Here is a 14,709-nt window from a genome sequence, read left to right as displayed (position 1 = left end):
CTCCATTCATTATTTCAGTGTGCTTTCCTTTAAAGCACGGTCTGGTCCGGTTCTTTGCCACGTGGGACCGGCTTAACGGGCCTGGGTTGACCCTCAGACAGGAAGTGGACCTTGATGTCACCTCGGTTTCTGTGTTTGTTCTGAGCTTCAGGAGCGATTTGAAGGTTTTTCCGTGAAACACGAGCATCGTCCATATGACGGCTGGAGGAAGTTCAGCACTGGACTGTTGTTAATTTAAAGGGGAAGACAAATGACTAAACTCAGCATCTTTGAAAACAGCCAGACGGTTTCCCATGATGCTTTGTGGTCAGACCGCTGAGAGAGGAGGTGATGATCCTGCAGGGTCGCAGCCTCTCGCTGGATTCTGATGAACCCGAGGAGGAACCTGAAACTGCTGTGTGTGCAGGTCTGAGGCAGACTCGTCATGCGATCTGATGTGTGTGTGTGTGTGTGTGTGTGTGTGTTTATGTAGAGGCTTAAACTTTAAACCACAGCCAGGACTCTCGATTTAAGTGAACATGAACTATAACTCCTATATATTCATACTCTAATAAGTGATCAATAAAAGCTCATTGCCAGACTTAAACCTTTCAACTCCTCAGTTTAACATTTTAAAATCTATTTCGGGACAATATATTTCCCCCTAAAGTGGAAGCAAAACTGACTTTAGGACGGAAGCTAAATTCTAACTTTATTCACGTGACAAAATCTGGATGTTTTGATTAGCAGGACTCTTTTTTTCAAGGGGAAGGAAATCATTTGAATCATACACGATGTCCCGTCTCTGGTGAGGCGCTGTCCTCTGGTGAGACGCTGTCCTCTGGTGAGGCGCTGTCCTCTGGTGAGACGCTGTCCTCTGGTGGAAGCACCGTTTTCACCTCTTATAAAAAGTTTAATGGTGGGCTTCTTGTTATTTTCAGATTTACTCTGTTAAGGTCGGATTGCAGAGGTGCATTTATTTACACTGGTAAAACAAACTTGACCTTCAATGCTAATCAGAGGTTGTGAGTCTGTGGCTGGAGTTTCTCAGAACCAGACGGGAGATCACGGCTTAAGATGTCTGAGGAATAAAAGAGACTCGATGGTTGTCGGAAGTCGATGTTTCAGAGATTCTTCTGTGATGCTGCTTCGTGCAGGTCCTTGTAGAATAAACTGCCCTGAACTAAGAGCTGTTTGCATGGTGCAGCTTTAATGACCTTTAATGAATTCTTAATTATTCAAATGCAAAAAATTAAAGTTTAAATTCAAATGGAGAAGAAAGTATTTGTAGACAGTATCTGAGTCAATTAGAGAAGAGTGAGGAAATTAATGAATGAAAGAAAGAAAGAAAGCCGCCGGCACGGAGACCCGCCCTACTTGGCCTCTGATTGGCTTCTTTTCAGGGTTGGTCAGCCAATCAGAGACAGAAAATGACTGCGCGCGTCACGTGGCAAAGGGCCCGGAAGTCTCACTTGCAAACAAACGAAACGTCCGTTAGCAACGGGCTCGGCGGATGAGAGGACGAAACTCCGGCGACGATGTTTAAAAACACTTTCCAAAGCGGCTTCTTGTCCATTTTGTACAGCATCGGCAGCAAACCGCTGCAAATATGGGACAAAAAGGTGAGCGCGCGACGTCCGCGCCATCTGGCGTTGTTAGCCGTAGCCGTGCTAATGCTAGCTGCATGTATGATGTATGCTGATGTATAAACCTGTTGGTCTCATTACGGCGGCGGCCTGTTTTCTTTTCTTTTGTTTTTTTTACATTTCCTGGGTAGCGTTACCAGAGAAACCCGTTTTTTCCATCCGTTGGTCAAAAGCTCGGGCTGGAGGTATTGTTGCTAGGGCAACGGGTCAATATATTAATGGTTTCGGTTAGCTTAGATGCAACACTTTGAAGATTGACAGGAGTTTCTTGCCAGTATTCTAATTTTCGATTTTTATATTTTATCTAATTTATTTTCATGTTCCTTTTTTTTTGTCTGTATTGATTTGCTGTTTTTATCTTATGTACTCTCTGTAAAGCGACTTTGAGTGTCTAGAAAAGCGCTATATAAATAAAATGTATTATTATTATTATTATTATAGTATTCACAGACTTTCTCGTCTTCACTGATTTCTCCCTACAAAAATATCTGAACTCAACCCGGGCTGACGCGTTCAAGTACATCTAACGCATGTAATAAATAATCCGTGTTCTTAACGATCCATTAAGTTTTAAGACGCAAAGAACACGACATTTTCACTTCTGTCAACAGCAAGAGGAATGAAATGACCTCGGCCGGAGATCATTATTCATATAAACAGTGAGAGAGAATATCTAATCGTGTAACTAACATTTATTTGTGTTGACAGGTGAGGAACGGACACATCAAGAGAATAACGGACAACGACATCCACTCGCAGGCTTTGGAGGTCGAAGGGGCGAATGTCAGGTGAGCGCCTGCCGGGTTGACTCGTCGACCGGCCGCTCGTCATCCTAATCCTTCATCTCTTCTCTTCCCTACAGTACGACGTTCATAACTTGCCCGGCAGACCCCAAGAAAACTTTGGGCATCAAACTTCCTTTCCTCGTTATGATCTTAAAGAACCTCAAGAAGTACTTTACGTTTGAAGTCCAGGTAGGCGAGCCGAGCCGAGCGTTAGCCGATCGTTCGGTGTGTTTTGAATGGCCGCTCAGGCTCGTCGGTCCGCTTTCAGGTGCTGGATGACAAAAACGTCCGCCGGCGGTTCAGGGCGAGCAATTATCAAAGCACGACGCGGGTGAAGCCTTTCATCTGCACGATGCCCATGAGGCTGGACGACGGCTGGAACCAGATCCAGTTCAACCTGTCGGACTTCACCCGACGGGCCTACGGCACAAATTACATCGAGACGCTGCGTGTGCAGGTGAGCGCGGCGCGCGCCGAGGCTAAGAGACGCGTCATGGCTGCCGCTAGAAGGTTACTATGGAAACGCCGCAGTGTGACTGCAGCCCCGTCTGCTTTCTCCTCAGATCCACGCCAACTGTAGAATTCGGAGAGTCTATTTCTCGGACAGGCTGTACTCCGAGGACGAACTCCCGGCGGAGTTTAAACTCTTTTTGCCCGTCCTGAGCCAGAAAGCGAAGGTGAGACACGCCTCCACGCCGTGGCGCGTTTACACGGTTAGTGCACGACGTGCAGCTCGTCTTACACTCACCTGTTTGTGTTTATTCCAGCAGTAGCTCCTCAGCCTGCGCCGCTCCCCCCCCCCCCCCACCCCGGCATGGAGCTTTATCTGAACGTTTCCCTTGTGTCGACATGCGACACTTCATAATCTAATAATATTCATTATTCTAATTAAAATGTGTAATAAGTTCCGTTTTGTGTCGCTCGCTTCTAAATAAAATATTTTTATGGACTCTCATCCTCCATTTTGCGTGTCCTGCCTTTTAAAGAAATGCGAACAAACACAAATTCATCAAATATAAATTCTTTATCAAACACCACAAATCATTCTAAGTGAAATGCAATGAAAATGAGTGCTCTCTCAAAACCGTGTGCGATACAAATGAATAACACAATAATTGTACAACGTGTCCCGTCGCAGCAGCGTCCACAGACAAAATAAGCTCCTAAAGACGCCTCGGTCTGAAGCTGCATCTCGAAGTCGCATTCCAGGAGCCGACGGCGCGACACGATACACACCCGATGAGATCACAAAGCACGACTGACAACTAGTGAAAGAATACGGCCATAGAAATATTGCTTCAGTCCTCAAAGTGCCAGAATACATTCATTGGTTCTAATCAAGAAATTAACTTCAGGATCTCTTTTTGTTTTTTAAACAAAACAGTTCATGATTCCAACACAAAAACACGACAAGGTCCCTGGAAGAAAACGGCTTGAGAAAGTGTTACTGGACCAGCTGGAGCTGAGAAAGGAGCCATCGACTCCTTTTACCGTTTCTCCATCGCTCTTTGACGCCTCAGATTCCTGCATCGTTTCCACTTCAGTGATTTCAGATCCCCGCACAGAGAGCATTTAGAGCTCTGCAGCTTCGTCTGAGCTCAACAGTTGCCCCGCGCATGCGGCGAAAGCAACAGCTAACAGCGAAGGAGCGCCGACATGCCCGGGGCTCGGTTCGGCTTCGTTTCCTTCTGCCCGGAACCAATGAGCTCCCGACAAACTGCGGTTCAATTCTCTATGAAAAGTGAAAGCATGCGTTTTAAAACAATCCGCATCGTTCACCGTTTCACCTCAGCGCCGTCGGACACCGGAATACTCTGAGAGACAAAGAAAGGATTGAGAAGCTGTCCGTCTGCGCGTCTCCGTGAGCCCGTCCGGTCCTACGTAGCGCCTCCGTGATGAGTGACGTAGTAGTCGTGGACGTACATCAACACGGCGATGGGCTGGCCAATGATGAGCGACATCCACACGGCGGCGTTGCCATAGTTTCCGGTCAGGAAACGGCTCACAAACCAAGCCAGAGGAACCTGGAGGAATAAAAGTTCAAAGGTCAAAGTGTGTGTGTGTAGGGAGAGAGAGAGAGAGAGAGAGGCGGTCTACCGACCTGAGCCATCATTCCCATAAAGGCCCACAGTCGGAACATCTTCAGAGGAACACTCACCAGGTACTGAGGAGCAAGGACAGACAGAGACAATAAGAGACGGGGACCGGGAATTCAACCGACAGCCGGCTCACCTCGTGGAAGAACGCCGACGCCAGGAAGACGGCAGTCTGAGCCAGGAACTTGTTGACGCCCTTCCTCAACATGGGCTTGTAGAAGTGCCTGCAGCGAATAAAGAGACGGAGGACAGAAGACGTTTATCAGATTCACGTGTAAAGGACACACGATTCCTGCCGTCCGTGCGGCGAAAGGGGCGGGACCTCAGGCACCACTTGTGAACCGGGATGTTCCAATTGGCCCAGAAATACGTGACGGTCTCAGAATTCCTAAAGTCGAAAAAAGACAAAAACAAACAAACCGAGTTTTAAGACTTTGACGGACATTCGTGGGACATTTAAAGAGGTTTCTGGTTTCCTCGCTCACCACCAGTCTTTGTAGAACTCTCGGTCTCCAAACTGCAGCAGCTCGGCGACAAAGTTCATGGAGGAGTGGAAAAACCAATAGAAGAATATTAACCATATCAGATGGTTCGGGACCTAGGGGGGAAGGGGGGGGGGGGGGAGGGGAGGAGTAAGGAAAGGGGGAACAACCACCCAGCAGGCATCCGACGACTGCCCCTCACACTCACCGCTAACTTTAGCAGGCGCTCCACCATCCGAGAAAAGTCCATTTCCTGTCGAGAGACAAAGGCGCTCTTTTTTTTTCTCTTCACGGATGAACAGATCTAAATGGCTGCCGTCCTCGCGTCCCTCCTTCCGACTCCTCCGAGGACGCGTTTACCTTCACACACCTGATGGGGCGCGTATGCGTGAACACACCTGCAATGGTTTCATGGAGTTCTGTATGGAGGGAACCATCCACTGGAAGAGGCAGAAAAGAACACGGCTTTAGCTTTCACGGGTCGAGGCGAGGACGGAGGCGGGGACGGAGGCGGGGTCCGGAGGCGCGTCCCGTTTCCACGTACCTGCTGGATCAATCCCACCAACAGCTGCATGAAGAAAAGCTGCAAGGGCAGATCAAACGCAGGTGAGCACGCTCTTCCAGCGTGGGTGGCTTCTCCTCCCCCCCCCCCCGCCGCGGTGCGCTCACCATTTCAAAGAGCCTCCTCATCAGGAACCTCTTGCGTATCCGTGGCGACCGCGGGAAGTTGAGCTGATAGCAGAGCGTCGGGGCGAAGACGAAGTAGTACATGTCTGACGACGCGCAGAGAAAGACAACGTCAAGACGGCGAGTCTGAGAGCCGCTGTTCACCCTCGCGCCGTCGTCACGGTTACCTCTGTGCGTCAGGTTGCCCGGGTAGGAGACGCGAGCGGGGGCGACTGACCCGTTGGACTGCGCCACGGACGGACCTGCCAAGCAACACGGGGGGGGGGGGGGGTGCAAAATGAGGCGCCGCGTCCTGCAACGCTCCGGATGCGGCGTCAAGGCGACGAGGACGCCGTTGGCTTCAGTTCGTCTTGTTGCCACTAGATGGCAGCAACGTGGCGCACTACCGTGGCTTTAAATCACGCCAGGGTGCGCGTCCTGTTCTCAGCTACAGCTCGCCGGTGGCTCCCGCGCTCGCGTACTTACACGAGTACGATCGCGTGAGCCGCTTGGCCTTCGCTCGTCTGATTTCTCGACACCACCTGTTGGCGTCTCGGTAGGAGTAGAGCTTGAGAAACAGCATCGTGTAGATCCCGAGGGAGATGACGCCACCCACTGGCAGACACAGACACACACATCCGTCGACTCAGAGCAGACAAAAGGGGCGGCGCGGATAGGAAAGGAGGCGCGTACCTGGGGTCATGGAGGAAACGGCGAGGACGGTGGACGAAGGCAGGATCAGCAGGGACGACAGGTTGAGGAGGTGAAGGATCAGGCCGTTCGTTTCGGAAACGGTGCCCTTGGAATGACGAGCGGGAAAAGGTTTCACAGCGAAAGCAACGCGGAGAGGATTTAGAGACGCCGTTTGCGTGCGTCACCGGACGAAGAAGCGTTTTAGATTACACGTAACCCGAATCTACGAAAGGAGGCGGGGCGTTCCGATCGCTCCACACCCACCACACGACGACGGGAAGTGTCAAACAGCGGTCCCAGACAAACATCCTTGAGAACCCAGGATGATAAAACAAGCAGCAACAGAAAGGCGTGCGATTCATCCTCTCACCACAGCCAGGCGCCGCTCGGTGTACAAGGCGGCCAGGATGAAGAGGTTAGACGCTGAAAACACAAGGTCAAACACAAGGTCAAACAACAGGTCCGCGAGCAGCGGCGACAAGTTCAGCCACCTCAGGTCTTAAAGAGCGAGAGGAAGGCTACCTATGAGGAGGCAGGGCGCCGGCCAGCTATACGGGTCCTTCAGGAAGAGGGACACCACTTGGATGGGATCCACCAAGATACCGTATCTGGGTCGGAGCCAAGAGAAGAGGTCAAGCACAGTAAATCCTGTTCCCGCTCCTCGGGACGGACAGCCGGGACATCAGCGTGCGTTTGTGTGTGCGGCGGCGTACTTTATAATGTTCTCCAGGAAGAGACGAGCGTTGCTTAGCACCTGAAAGAGACGACAACAACAACAACAACAGATCAAAGTCATTGAAAGGACTTTGGAACGGTTTCCAAAGTCCTTTCATTGAGCCTTCAGAGGGCCGGAACGCCCCCCCAGGGTCACGCACACCTGTCCAGTCATAAAACATCTATCATATAATGACCCAAAGTCCAGGATTGTCTCAGCCATCCCGAGATAACGGCTGGCAGGACGTTCATGCAGGCAGAATCCTCGACACATCTGGAGGGAGTTTCTTTTTGACATAAATGTTATTTCAGTAAAAGGGAAGAGAAGAGAGACGATGCAGGATCGAAAATCAGTGACCCGATCAGAGAACCCAGGAACTTTAGGAATTTAACGCACACACACACACACCTGAAACCTGAAAAAACGACCACGCACCATAAGATAAGAGATACGGTAGAACTTATCAGGCCGCTCCGCCCGACAGGGTGACAGGAAGTCAGTCCGACCGCGCACGGCCTCCGACTCACCAGCATGACGACGCACCAGTTGAGGATTCCTCTGTAGTTGCTGTAACCGCTGGCCGAGCTCAACAGGGACTCCTGGAGGGCGTGGCAGCTGCAAGAAAGTTGACCAGTCAGAGGCTGATCCCGGCGCTTTACCTTTAGACCCTTTAGCTTTTGAAGCCCGGTGAGAATGAACGTGTGTACACCCGCATCGCTTTGAAATAAATGAATCACATCCTGTGGTTGATTTCTGCAACCAGGTGAGGAAAAGGGTTGCAAAAAATCTGGGTCAAAAAAAGGGATCTGCCCCCGTTGTTCAAACAGCGGCGAGGTAACGGAGGCCATAACAGATAAGGGAACAAGGTGAAGGAAGGCATGAAGGTGGGAAAATAAAAGACATTCTTCAGTTCCGGTTTGTGCAGGACAGTTTTAATAGAATGCATAACGTCATACCTGAGTCGTTCATTGATGTCATCCACGTCACTCTTCTCTTTTCTTGGGTCGTGCGGGAAACGCGGTCCCGGCGCCCCCATCTCCGCGCCCACCCTCCCCGCGTCCGCCCTGGCTTTACCGGGGCACCGCGGGGGGCTCCCGGCGGCATCGTGACACTTGCCCCCTTTGGCTTGTTTGACTTTTCCGCTGTCACTAGCCGGGATGGTCGTCGTCCTCCTCCGGCGGGTCGCGGGCCCTTTCATCTCGGCTCTGTCGCTCATCTCAACGGCCTCAGGTGGCTTCTCTTTTTTTTTTCTTTTACCTGGCTGACATTTCCCACCATCCAGCGTTCGGTGCAGGGCGGAATGAGCAGCGGAACGTCCCCGTGGGCGTTGTGTTTACGGTAAGGCGTTTCATCGCTCCGACAGCTCAAGGTGCAATTGTCAACAGGGTTGCCAGATCCGCGTTTTCAACTGACATCCCCCGATCGCGTCGAAGCACGCGTGCCCAAACCACTTCCGCATTAACCAAATGTTTTTTCCTCCTTTTTTGACTAAAAATGCCTGAACGGTTTTGTATAATTAAAATAAATAAATGAATAATAACAATAATTGTTATGATCATCACCATAAGAAATCTAATGGTGATTTGTTTTTACACAATATTGTTGACGTATTTTTTTTTGCAGATTTCAACACATCGCAGACGTTTCTGATGTCCCTGCCAGAAGATAGACACGTTTACAGTTCATTTACAAGGCAGAAATAATTTAGACATTCATGAGAATGGATTTCGCTTACGTCAGCAACATGGCACTAATATGAACTACAATCATGCCATCATAATTACAGATAGCATTTCAGTTAATGGATTCAATTGAATAAAACATACTCTTTTAATAATATATACCATAAATATATAGTATAAATGACATTATATGTTGTTGTTAACATGAAATAAAAAAACAAATAGCGGAAATATCAAATAAAGAACTACAATCAAGTTAGCTTTCGGTGCGAGTCGAAATAAACCAATGGCATTCTTATTTGGTAACACGTGTCATTTTTGCCCAATTGGAGCGAAGCTGGGTGACGTCACGGTATGTTGATTCAATCAGGGACAGCTGTCCATTCCAGTGGAGCTTTTCCGTGCTACTAAATTGAATGTTGTGAGTCTTTTAACCTTTTCTAAGTCTTTTTTTTGTGTGTTTTTAAATTTAATATGCCTTTAAATAAACCCAATCATTCGGTACTCAGCTATTAGCGGGGATGAAAAGACTCAAGAAGAAGAAACAAAACGCAGCGCTTGGAGAATGTAGGAATGAATCTGTCACGAAAGGTGAGTCCGGCCACCAGGTAAGACAGAAATGAACGTACGTAGTACAAACCGAGAAAATAATAATCAAGTAATTACTTCCATTACAACCAGTCGGTTGTGTACGTGTACGTGTACGTGTACGCGTAGGTGTGGCTTACGTCCACGCTGCGGTGAAATATCGACGTGCGTAATGCACTTAGCTAATGCTACTGTTTAATACGTCGCGCATCCATTGTAAACAGTTTGCGTTCATAATGCCTCGTAAGCTAAGTGCGTTAGCTTCTTGTTGCCTGCGTGGCAGCAGCGTGAACGCGGCCGGACAGGGACGAGGACACCGTTTATTGTGACACTATAAAATATAAATGATCCAAACCGAAGCTTTGTGTCTTATTGTGGTGCATTAAAATGGGTCAAAAGGAGAAAACCATTCACAAGTACTTGATATTTCATCTCTGCTCTTTAACAGAACAGGATTGTGGGAGGAAGCAGAAGTTGGCTGAGATCCACCGGGCTCTGATCAGGTCCGAAATCATCATCGTTTATTTAAAGTTTCCTTCTTGTGCTAGTTTCGTCTTCTGCAGCATTCAAGAGGAGCGATCCTCATTTTAAGCGTTTATCTCAAACTTCTTGCAAATGAGCTTCGTCAATTCTTTTTCCTGTGATGAATAAAAACACGGAAACACTGTACAAATACATAAAAGTGAATTCTCATCCAGTTCTACATTTTTTTGTGCAGTGATCCGGTGGACGTTGAGGCCCTGAGGAGGGCGGCAGCCGGCAAGGGAGGCCTGCTCACCGACGAAGTGAGGAGGAAGGTGTGGCCGAAGCTGCTGAATATCAATGTGTACAAGCTACCGCGTAAACCTGGTCAGTATTTAACATTCGATAAGTAACGTGTACTCGATGTCTGTAAATACGATCGACGTTATCGTCCGTAGGCCGAGACGTGAGGAAGAACCACAAAGACTACAACCAAGTGGTCCTGGATGTCAGGCGGTCCATGAGGCGGTTCCCTCAGGGTTCGTTGTGTCTGTGTCGGGTTGTCTCGCCTAAAGGGGCGGCGGCGGCGTCGTGTTTGACCCCCCCCCCCCCCGGCTCGCCCTCAGGGATGCCGGCCACAGAGAGGGGCGTGCTTCAGGAGCAGCTGATCGACATCATCCTGGAGGTTCTACAACGCAACCCTCGGCTCTATTATTACCAAGGTTACCACGACGTCGCCGTCTCTCTGCTGCTGGTGGTCGGGGAGCGAATGGCCATCGCCGTGCTGGACACGTTGTCCAGATTCCATCTCAGGTTGGGAAAAAAACACAACAAAACAAAACAATTCCCAGCTCAGTTCCACAGCATAAGCAGCTTAAGAAGTTTTTACTCGTTTTACTGATTACCGGTTATATTAAAGTCGGTTTTGGTCTCCCGTCTGCAGGGATTTCATGGATCCGACCATGGACAGCACCAAACACATCTTAAACTACTTGATGCCTATTTTGGAGCAGGTGGATCCAGAACTACACGACTTCATGATCAGGTGCACGATCCCTCACGCTCTCTCACCCTCGTTCACAAACGTGAACATACTTGGTCAGAGATTGGGCGTAGTGTAATGCAAACATCAGTCACTAGAGGGCGCCACAGTGTTTCACTTGAATGCTGCACGCTTCCACTACTTCTAACCTCCCTTCTTTTCCATCCCTTTATTTTCCTCATCCCTCTCTTCAACGTTCCCCTCGTATCACTCCCGGTGATTCCTTTTCACGCGTCACCCCCCCCACCCCCCCCCCCCTTGGTCGGTCTTATCTTCCTTCCTGAATATTCCTATCTAATATTCATCAGCAACCTCTTAGACCCAATTTACTTGAGACTCTGTCAAATCCGATGCGTGTTCCAGAGGAGAGGATGACGAGGGTTTAACGAGTGCGTGACGATGAAGAAAATACATTTCTTTAGATATTGATTGCTTCATGAGGATCTTGCAACCCAGTGTTTCATCACTTTCGGATCAAAGATCATCCTAATGAATGGACTATATAAGTGCTATTAATCCTGTGAGCCGTAAGTTCATTAAATTGTTGAATGTAATGCAGGATCTTCGCCGACTGATGAAGAATTCTTCCTCTTCTTCCTCTTGCATGCATCCACTTGGCAGACCGTTCATTTTCAGAATGGCTTCCTGCCTTCCAGCAGCTGCTTTTCATTTATTATGATGTAGTAAGAGAAATCATCTCGGAGAGACTTTCTCTGTCGGGATTTTTTTCTTTTTAAATCTGCGAGATGCCTGCGAGACAGAAAAACGATCTGCTGATACGTTCTTACATCTTTCCTGCAAGAAACATTCTGATTTTTTACAATAATGAGTCACTGAAGTCATGTCGGACGTTCTGCAGTGGCCCCGCAAGACCTCCGTTAACGCCTGCCTTGTCTTTCAGGGCGGAGGTGGGAACCATCTTTGCGCTGTCCTGGCTCATCACGTGGTTCGGCCATGTGCTGTCAGAGTTCAAACACACGCTGAGACTCTACGACTTCTTCCTGGCGTCGCACCCGCTGATGCCCATCTACCTCGCCGCCACGGTAAGAAGCCGTAGAAGCCGCCGGGAAACCAAGATGACGCTGTGACTTCACTGACACAGCCATGTTTCCCAAAGTTGGGACGCAGTTTCCAATAAAAGGTCTTTCAAATCATCATATTCGCTTTATATTTACTTTTTACAGTGTCCCAACTTTTTTAGGCGACAGTGTTGTTGTTTAAAATCGTGCACACAGTGAGGCAGAGCGCTGAGAAGACACCGGACTTGTTAATTAGATACCTTCTAATGAACAGATGAGACGTAGAGGTGGGATGCAGAGGAATAGATGAAGAGAGGAGATAAAAGGGACGAAGAGGGAGAAGGAACGACAAGAAGAGTTGAGTGAGAAGCAAAGAGATTACAGAGGGAACATGTTTTTAGATTTGCCACTTTTTTTTCCTTATTCCTCTATGAAACCTGTTCCTGTGGGTTCTGTTCTGGAACAAATGTTTATGGCTGGAATGTGTGTGTGTGCGTGCGTGTGCGTGCGCGCGCAAGGAAAGGTCTGTTTGAAGTGAGAAACAACAAAGCTGAAAGTAGTTCATGCAGGAGGGTTAACGCTTCATTTTCCAGTTGTGCTTCCTTATTAGAATCACTGAAACTACCCAGAATGCAACAGTAGAGTGACTCCTGTTTGCTCCCAGGTAACCCAGAGGTGACAGCTTCCTGTTTTAAACCCTTCCTCTCCGCCTCAGATTGTGCTGCGTAGGGAGACGGAGGTGAAGCAGACGGAGTGCGACATGGCCATGGTCCACCACCTCCTCTCCCGCATCCCCCAGGATCTCCCGTATGAACTCCTGATTGGCCACGCCCAGGACCTGTTTGAGCAGTACCCCCCCTCGCTGCTGGCCAGACGGGCGGCCCTGCAGTCACACAAGAGGTGAGGGGACGACAGCAGAGAGGTCCAACTGTTAATGGCAATGCTAACGTGTGAGGACGCACTTTAGTTAACCCTCCACCTACGGATGGCGAGGGCGGACCCGGCCGTCACTACGGGCTTAGCACCAGCACCACCTGCTGGGCAAAGTCAGTCTCCTCGACCGGGGCGCCAGTTCTCTGTGTCCGCTGTATTATGACCGTAACGCCGGGCGTAGACAACTTTATCGCCGGCGCTACGGTCGAAGACAACGGGTTAGCCTGAGGTATTTATTTTTGTGCGTAGAGGGAGTATAAATGAGTTTCACCTTTTACTTTCTCTCTCCATCCTTCTTTTCCATTTTTCTGTATAGTCTCTCCATCAGCACCTTCCCGGCGTTCCAGCTCTCCACCCTCCACCAGAGGCCCGACTCTGTTCTCCAACGCCTCACCCGGAGCCACGGCGCCGCCGCATCCAGACACGGTAAAAACGTCAACTTAAATTTTACCCTCCAGAATGCATGAAGAAGGGAAACGAACGCTGATGCTGTCGGAACGTTCGTGACGGATCCGCAAAGATTGTTTAAAAGAAGCCAGGAGTAAATATATAAATATGCCCTCCTCACAAACGCTGCCCCCCCTTTGGGATACTCAATAACTAGCAAACCAATGATTTACTACCCTCATCAGACCAATCAAGTGCAAGTTTAAATACCAGCAGACCCGAGCAGAGAGATGCTTTCTTCCCACGGGTTTTGTTCAAATGCGATCAGTGATGTCTGCCACATTGTCTGTGATGCAAAGGCGATCAAAATATGCAGCAACATTCTCCCCGGGCCAAACGGCGTGATATTAAAGCGGATACACATTATTCCCTGTAGCTCCATCAAAATTCAATTAGCAGCATCCATGATGAGGTGCGTAACAGACTGAAAGAGGGTCGCTGCAGCGTACCGGTCCAACCGTTAGCCGTTAGCCTCCATGAGCGATGAAGAAAATGTGAAGCCTCTGCGGCGTCTGATTCCTGATGTTTCGTGTTTCTGCCCCCCCCCCCCCCCTCGCCTCTCCTCCTGAACCTTTTTGTTTCTCACCGCCACGAACAAAACGCAGTTTCCCGACCCCCCCCTCGGTGTCTCCTCCTCACACTCTGACCCCCTCCTCCCCTTGTCTTGCGTTTGTATCCTCCCGAAAAACTTTCAGGCCTGGAAGCAGCCTTGTCCCGGGGTCAGCTGTGGGGGAAGGGGAACAGGCTGGTGAAGATGGCGGTGTGGGGGCTGTCCGCCACGCTCGGGGCGGCCGTGTTCACCGTGGCGCAGACGGCTATGGACTGGGGACCGGAAGTGTTGCTGCAGCTTTTCTGATGGGACAACAGGACCGCTGCTGATTTTTGTAACCCTTGAACCTCTGTCCTGCTGAGAGAAAGTGTCTGACGAGCAGCAGGAGGTCAGTTCTTACGCTTCTCGTCCCCAAGTAGCATACGCGGTGCCGCGTGTTCCCCACGAGACAGACTCAGCACATGTGTGTCGAATTTATGGGCATTTTTGACAGACCGAAAGCCCCCCCCCCCCCCCCCCAAGCCAAACCCTGTTTGACGGGATTAATGGAACGACCACCAAAGACGACGAAAAGGAAAATGACCAAAGTGATGCAAAACAACCCAGAAAGAGAAAGCAGACATTCTGAGATGTAAAAGAATCTCAAAGAGTAGCAAAATGACGACACCAAAGGACTAAACTAAGCTACAAACCAAGGAAACGCTGAAATTAAACCAAATTAAAGGTACTCAAAAAAAAACTACAAGAGACTACAAAATGTCATGAATCGATTCCGCTGGATTCGTCTGCCGTCTGGGAACGAGTCGTGTCAGGCTCCATGCATGCATGCATGCATGCGCGGCACATTTAGCCTTTTCAGGCTGTTGCTAGCTCGTCTCCGCCGGCGTATCTCTGCGTGTCTCCTCTTTGCTGCTTATTGTGCTC

At 49.4% G+C, this 14,709-nt stretch overlaps 3 protein-coding genes across 4 annotated transcripts; 2 read left to right on the top strand and 1 right to left on the bottom strand.

Moving 5' to 3' along the window:
• The first annotated feature begins 1,049 nt into the window (after positions 1-1,049).
• Positions 1,050-3,354, top strand: cfap20 (cilia and flagella associated protein 20). 2 transcript variants are annotated; one of them, XM_068746964.1, is made up of 6 exons: positions 1,050-1,601; positions 2,334-2,413; positions 2,488-2,599; positions 2,679-2,867; positions 2,974-3,087; positions 3,181-3,354. In XM_068746964.1, exons 1-6 carry the CDS (start codon positions 1,518-1,520, stop codon positions 3,181-3,183), a joined length of 582 nt encoding a protein of 193 aa, XP_068603065.1. In that variant the 5' UTR covers positions 1,050-1,517; the 3' UTR covers positions 3,184-3,354. The 2 variants fall into 2 exon arrangements, with proteins under 2 accessions (XP_068603065.1, XP_068603064.1); XM_068746963.1 differs by having other exon boundaries at positions 3,178-3,354.
• An 878-nt stretch (positions 3,355-4,232) lies between these two features.
• Positions 4,233-8,278, bottom strand: dgat1a (diacylglycerol O-acyltransferase 1a). Its single transcript, XM_068747199.1, has 17 exons — positions 8,019-8,278; positions 7,590-7,677; positions 7,061-7,101; positions 6,870-6,955; positions 6,718-6,770; positions 6,348-6,453; positions 6,141-6,269; positions 5,843-5,917; positions 5,658-5,761; positions 5,533-5,571; positions 5,387-5,428; positions 5,197-5,241; positions 4,992-5,104; positions 4,829-4,894; positions 4,643-4,730; positions 4,512-4,574; positions 4,233-4,434 (listed from the first exon to the last, which is right to left on the bottom strand). The coding sequence occupies exons 1-17, from the start codon at positions 8,276-8,278 to the stop codon at positions 4,288-4,290; spliced, it is 1,545 nt and encodes a 514-aa protein (XP_068603300.1). The 3' UTR covers positions 4,233-4,287.
• A 907-nt stretch (positions 8,279-9,185) lies between these two features.
• Positions 9,186-14,276, top strand: zgc:63863 (uncharacterized protein LOC393372 homolog). Its single transcript, XM_068747316.1, has 10 exons — positions 9,186-9,335; positions 9,781-9,835; positions 10,051-10,181; positions 10,253-10,333; positions 10,421-10,607; positions 10,738-10,839; positions 11,738-11,879; positions 12,571-12,755; positions 13,105-13,214; positions 13,931-14,276. The coding sequence occupies exons 1-10, from the start codon at positions 9,266-9,268 to the stop codon at positions 14,089-14,091; spliced, it is 1,224 nt and encodes a 407-aa protein (XP_068603417.1). The 5' UTR covers positions 9,186-9,265; the 3' UTR covers positions 14,092-14,276.
• The last annotated feature ends 433 nt before the right edge of the window (positions 14,277-14,709 follow it).

This window comes from Brachionichthys hirsutus, chromosome 13, assembly GCF_040956055.1.
Source record: "Brachionichthys hirsutus isolate HB-005 chromosome 13, CSIRO-AGI_Bhir_v1, whole genome shotgun sequence".
Lineage (NCBI taxonomy): Eukaryota > Metazoa > Chordata > Actinopteri > Lophiiformes > Brachionichthyidae > Brachionichthys > Brachionichthys hirsutus.
This window is presented reverse-complemented; position numbering and strand designations above follow the sequence as displayed.

Excerpts from the sequence above, each read along its gene's own strand:
- cfap20 (XM_068746963.1), top strand. The coding sequence starts at position 1,518 with ATGTTTAAAAACACTTTCCAAAGCGGCTTCTTGTCCATTTTGTACAGC. Across the intron at positions 2,600-2,678 it reads ACTTTACGTTTGAAGTCCAG|GTGCTGGATGACAAAAACGT; the intron begins GTAGGCGAGCCG and ends GTCCGCTTTCAG. Across the intron at positions 2,868-2,973 it reads TCGAGACGCTGCGTGTGCAG|ATCCACGCCAACTGTAGAAT; the intron begins GTGAGCGCGGCG and ends CTTTCTCCTCAG.
- dgat1a (XM_068747199.1), bottom strand. The coding sequence starts at position 8,278 with ATGAGCGACAGAGCCGAGATGAAAGGGCCCGCGACCCGCCGGAGGAGG. Across the intron at positions 6,270-6,347 it reads CGTTTCCTCCATGACCCCAG|TGGGTGGCGTCATCTCCCTC; the intron begins GTACGCGCCTCC and ends TGTGTCTGCCAG. Across the intron at positions 5,242-5,386 it reads ACTCCATGAAACCATTGCAG|GAAATGGACTTTTCTCGGAT; the intron begins GTGTGTTCACGC and ends GTCTCTCGACAG.
- zgc:63863 (XM_068747316.1), top strand. The coding sequence starts at position 9,266 with ATGAAAAGACTCAAGAAGAAGAAACAAAACGCAGCGCTTGGAGAATGT. Across the intron at positions 10,182-10,252 it reads CAAGCTACCGCGTAAACCTG|GCCGAGACGTGAGGAAGAAC; the intron begins GTCAGTATTTAA and ends TATCGTCCGTAG. Across the intron at positions 10,608-10,737 it reads TTGTCCAGATTCCATCTCAG|GGATTTCATGGATCCGACCA; the intron begins GTTGGGAAAAAA and ends TCCCGTCTGCAG.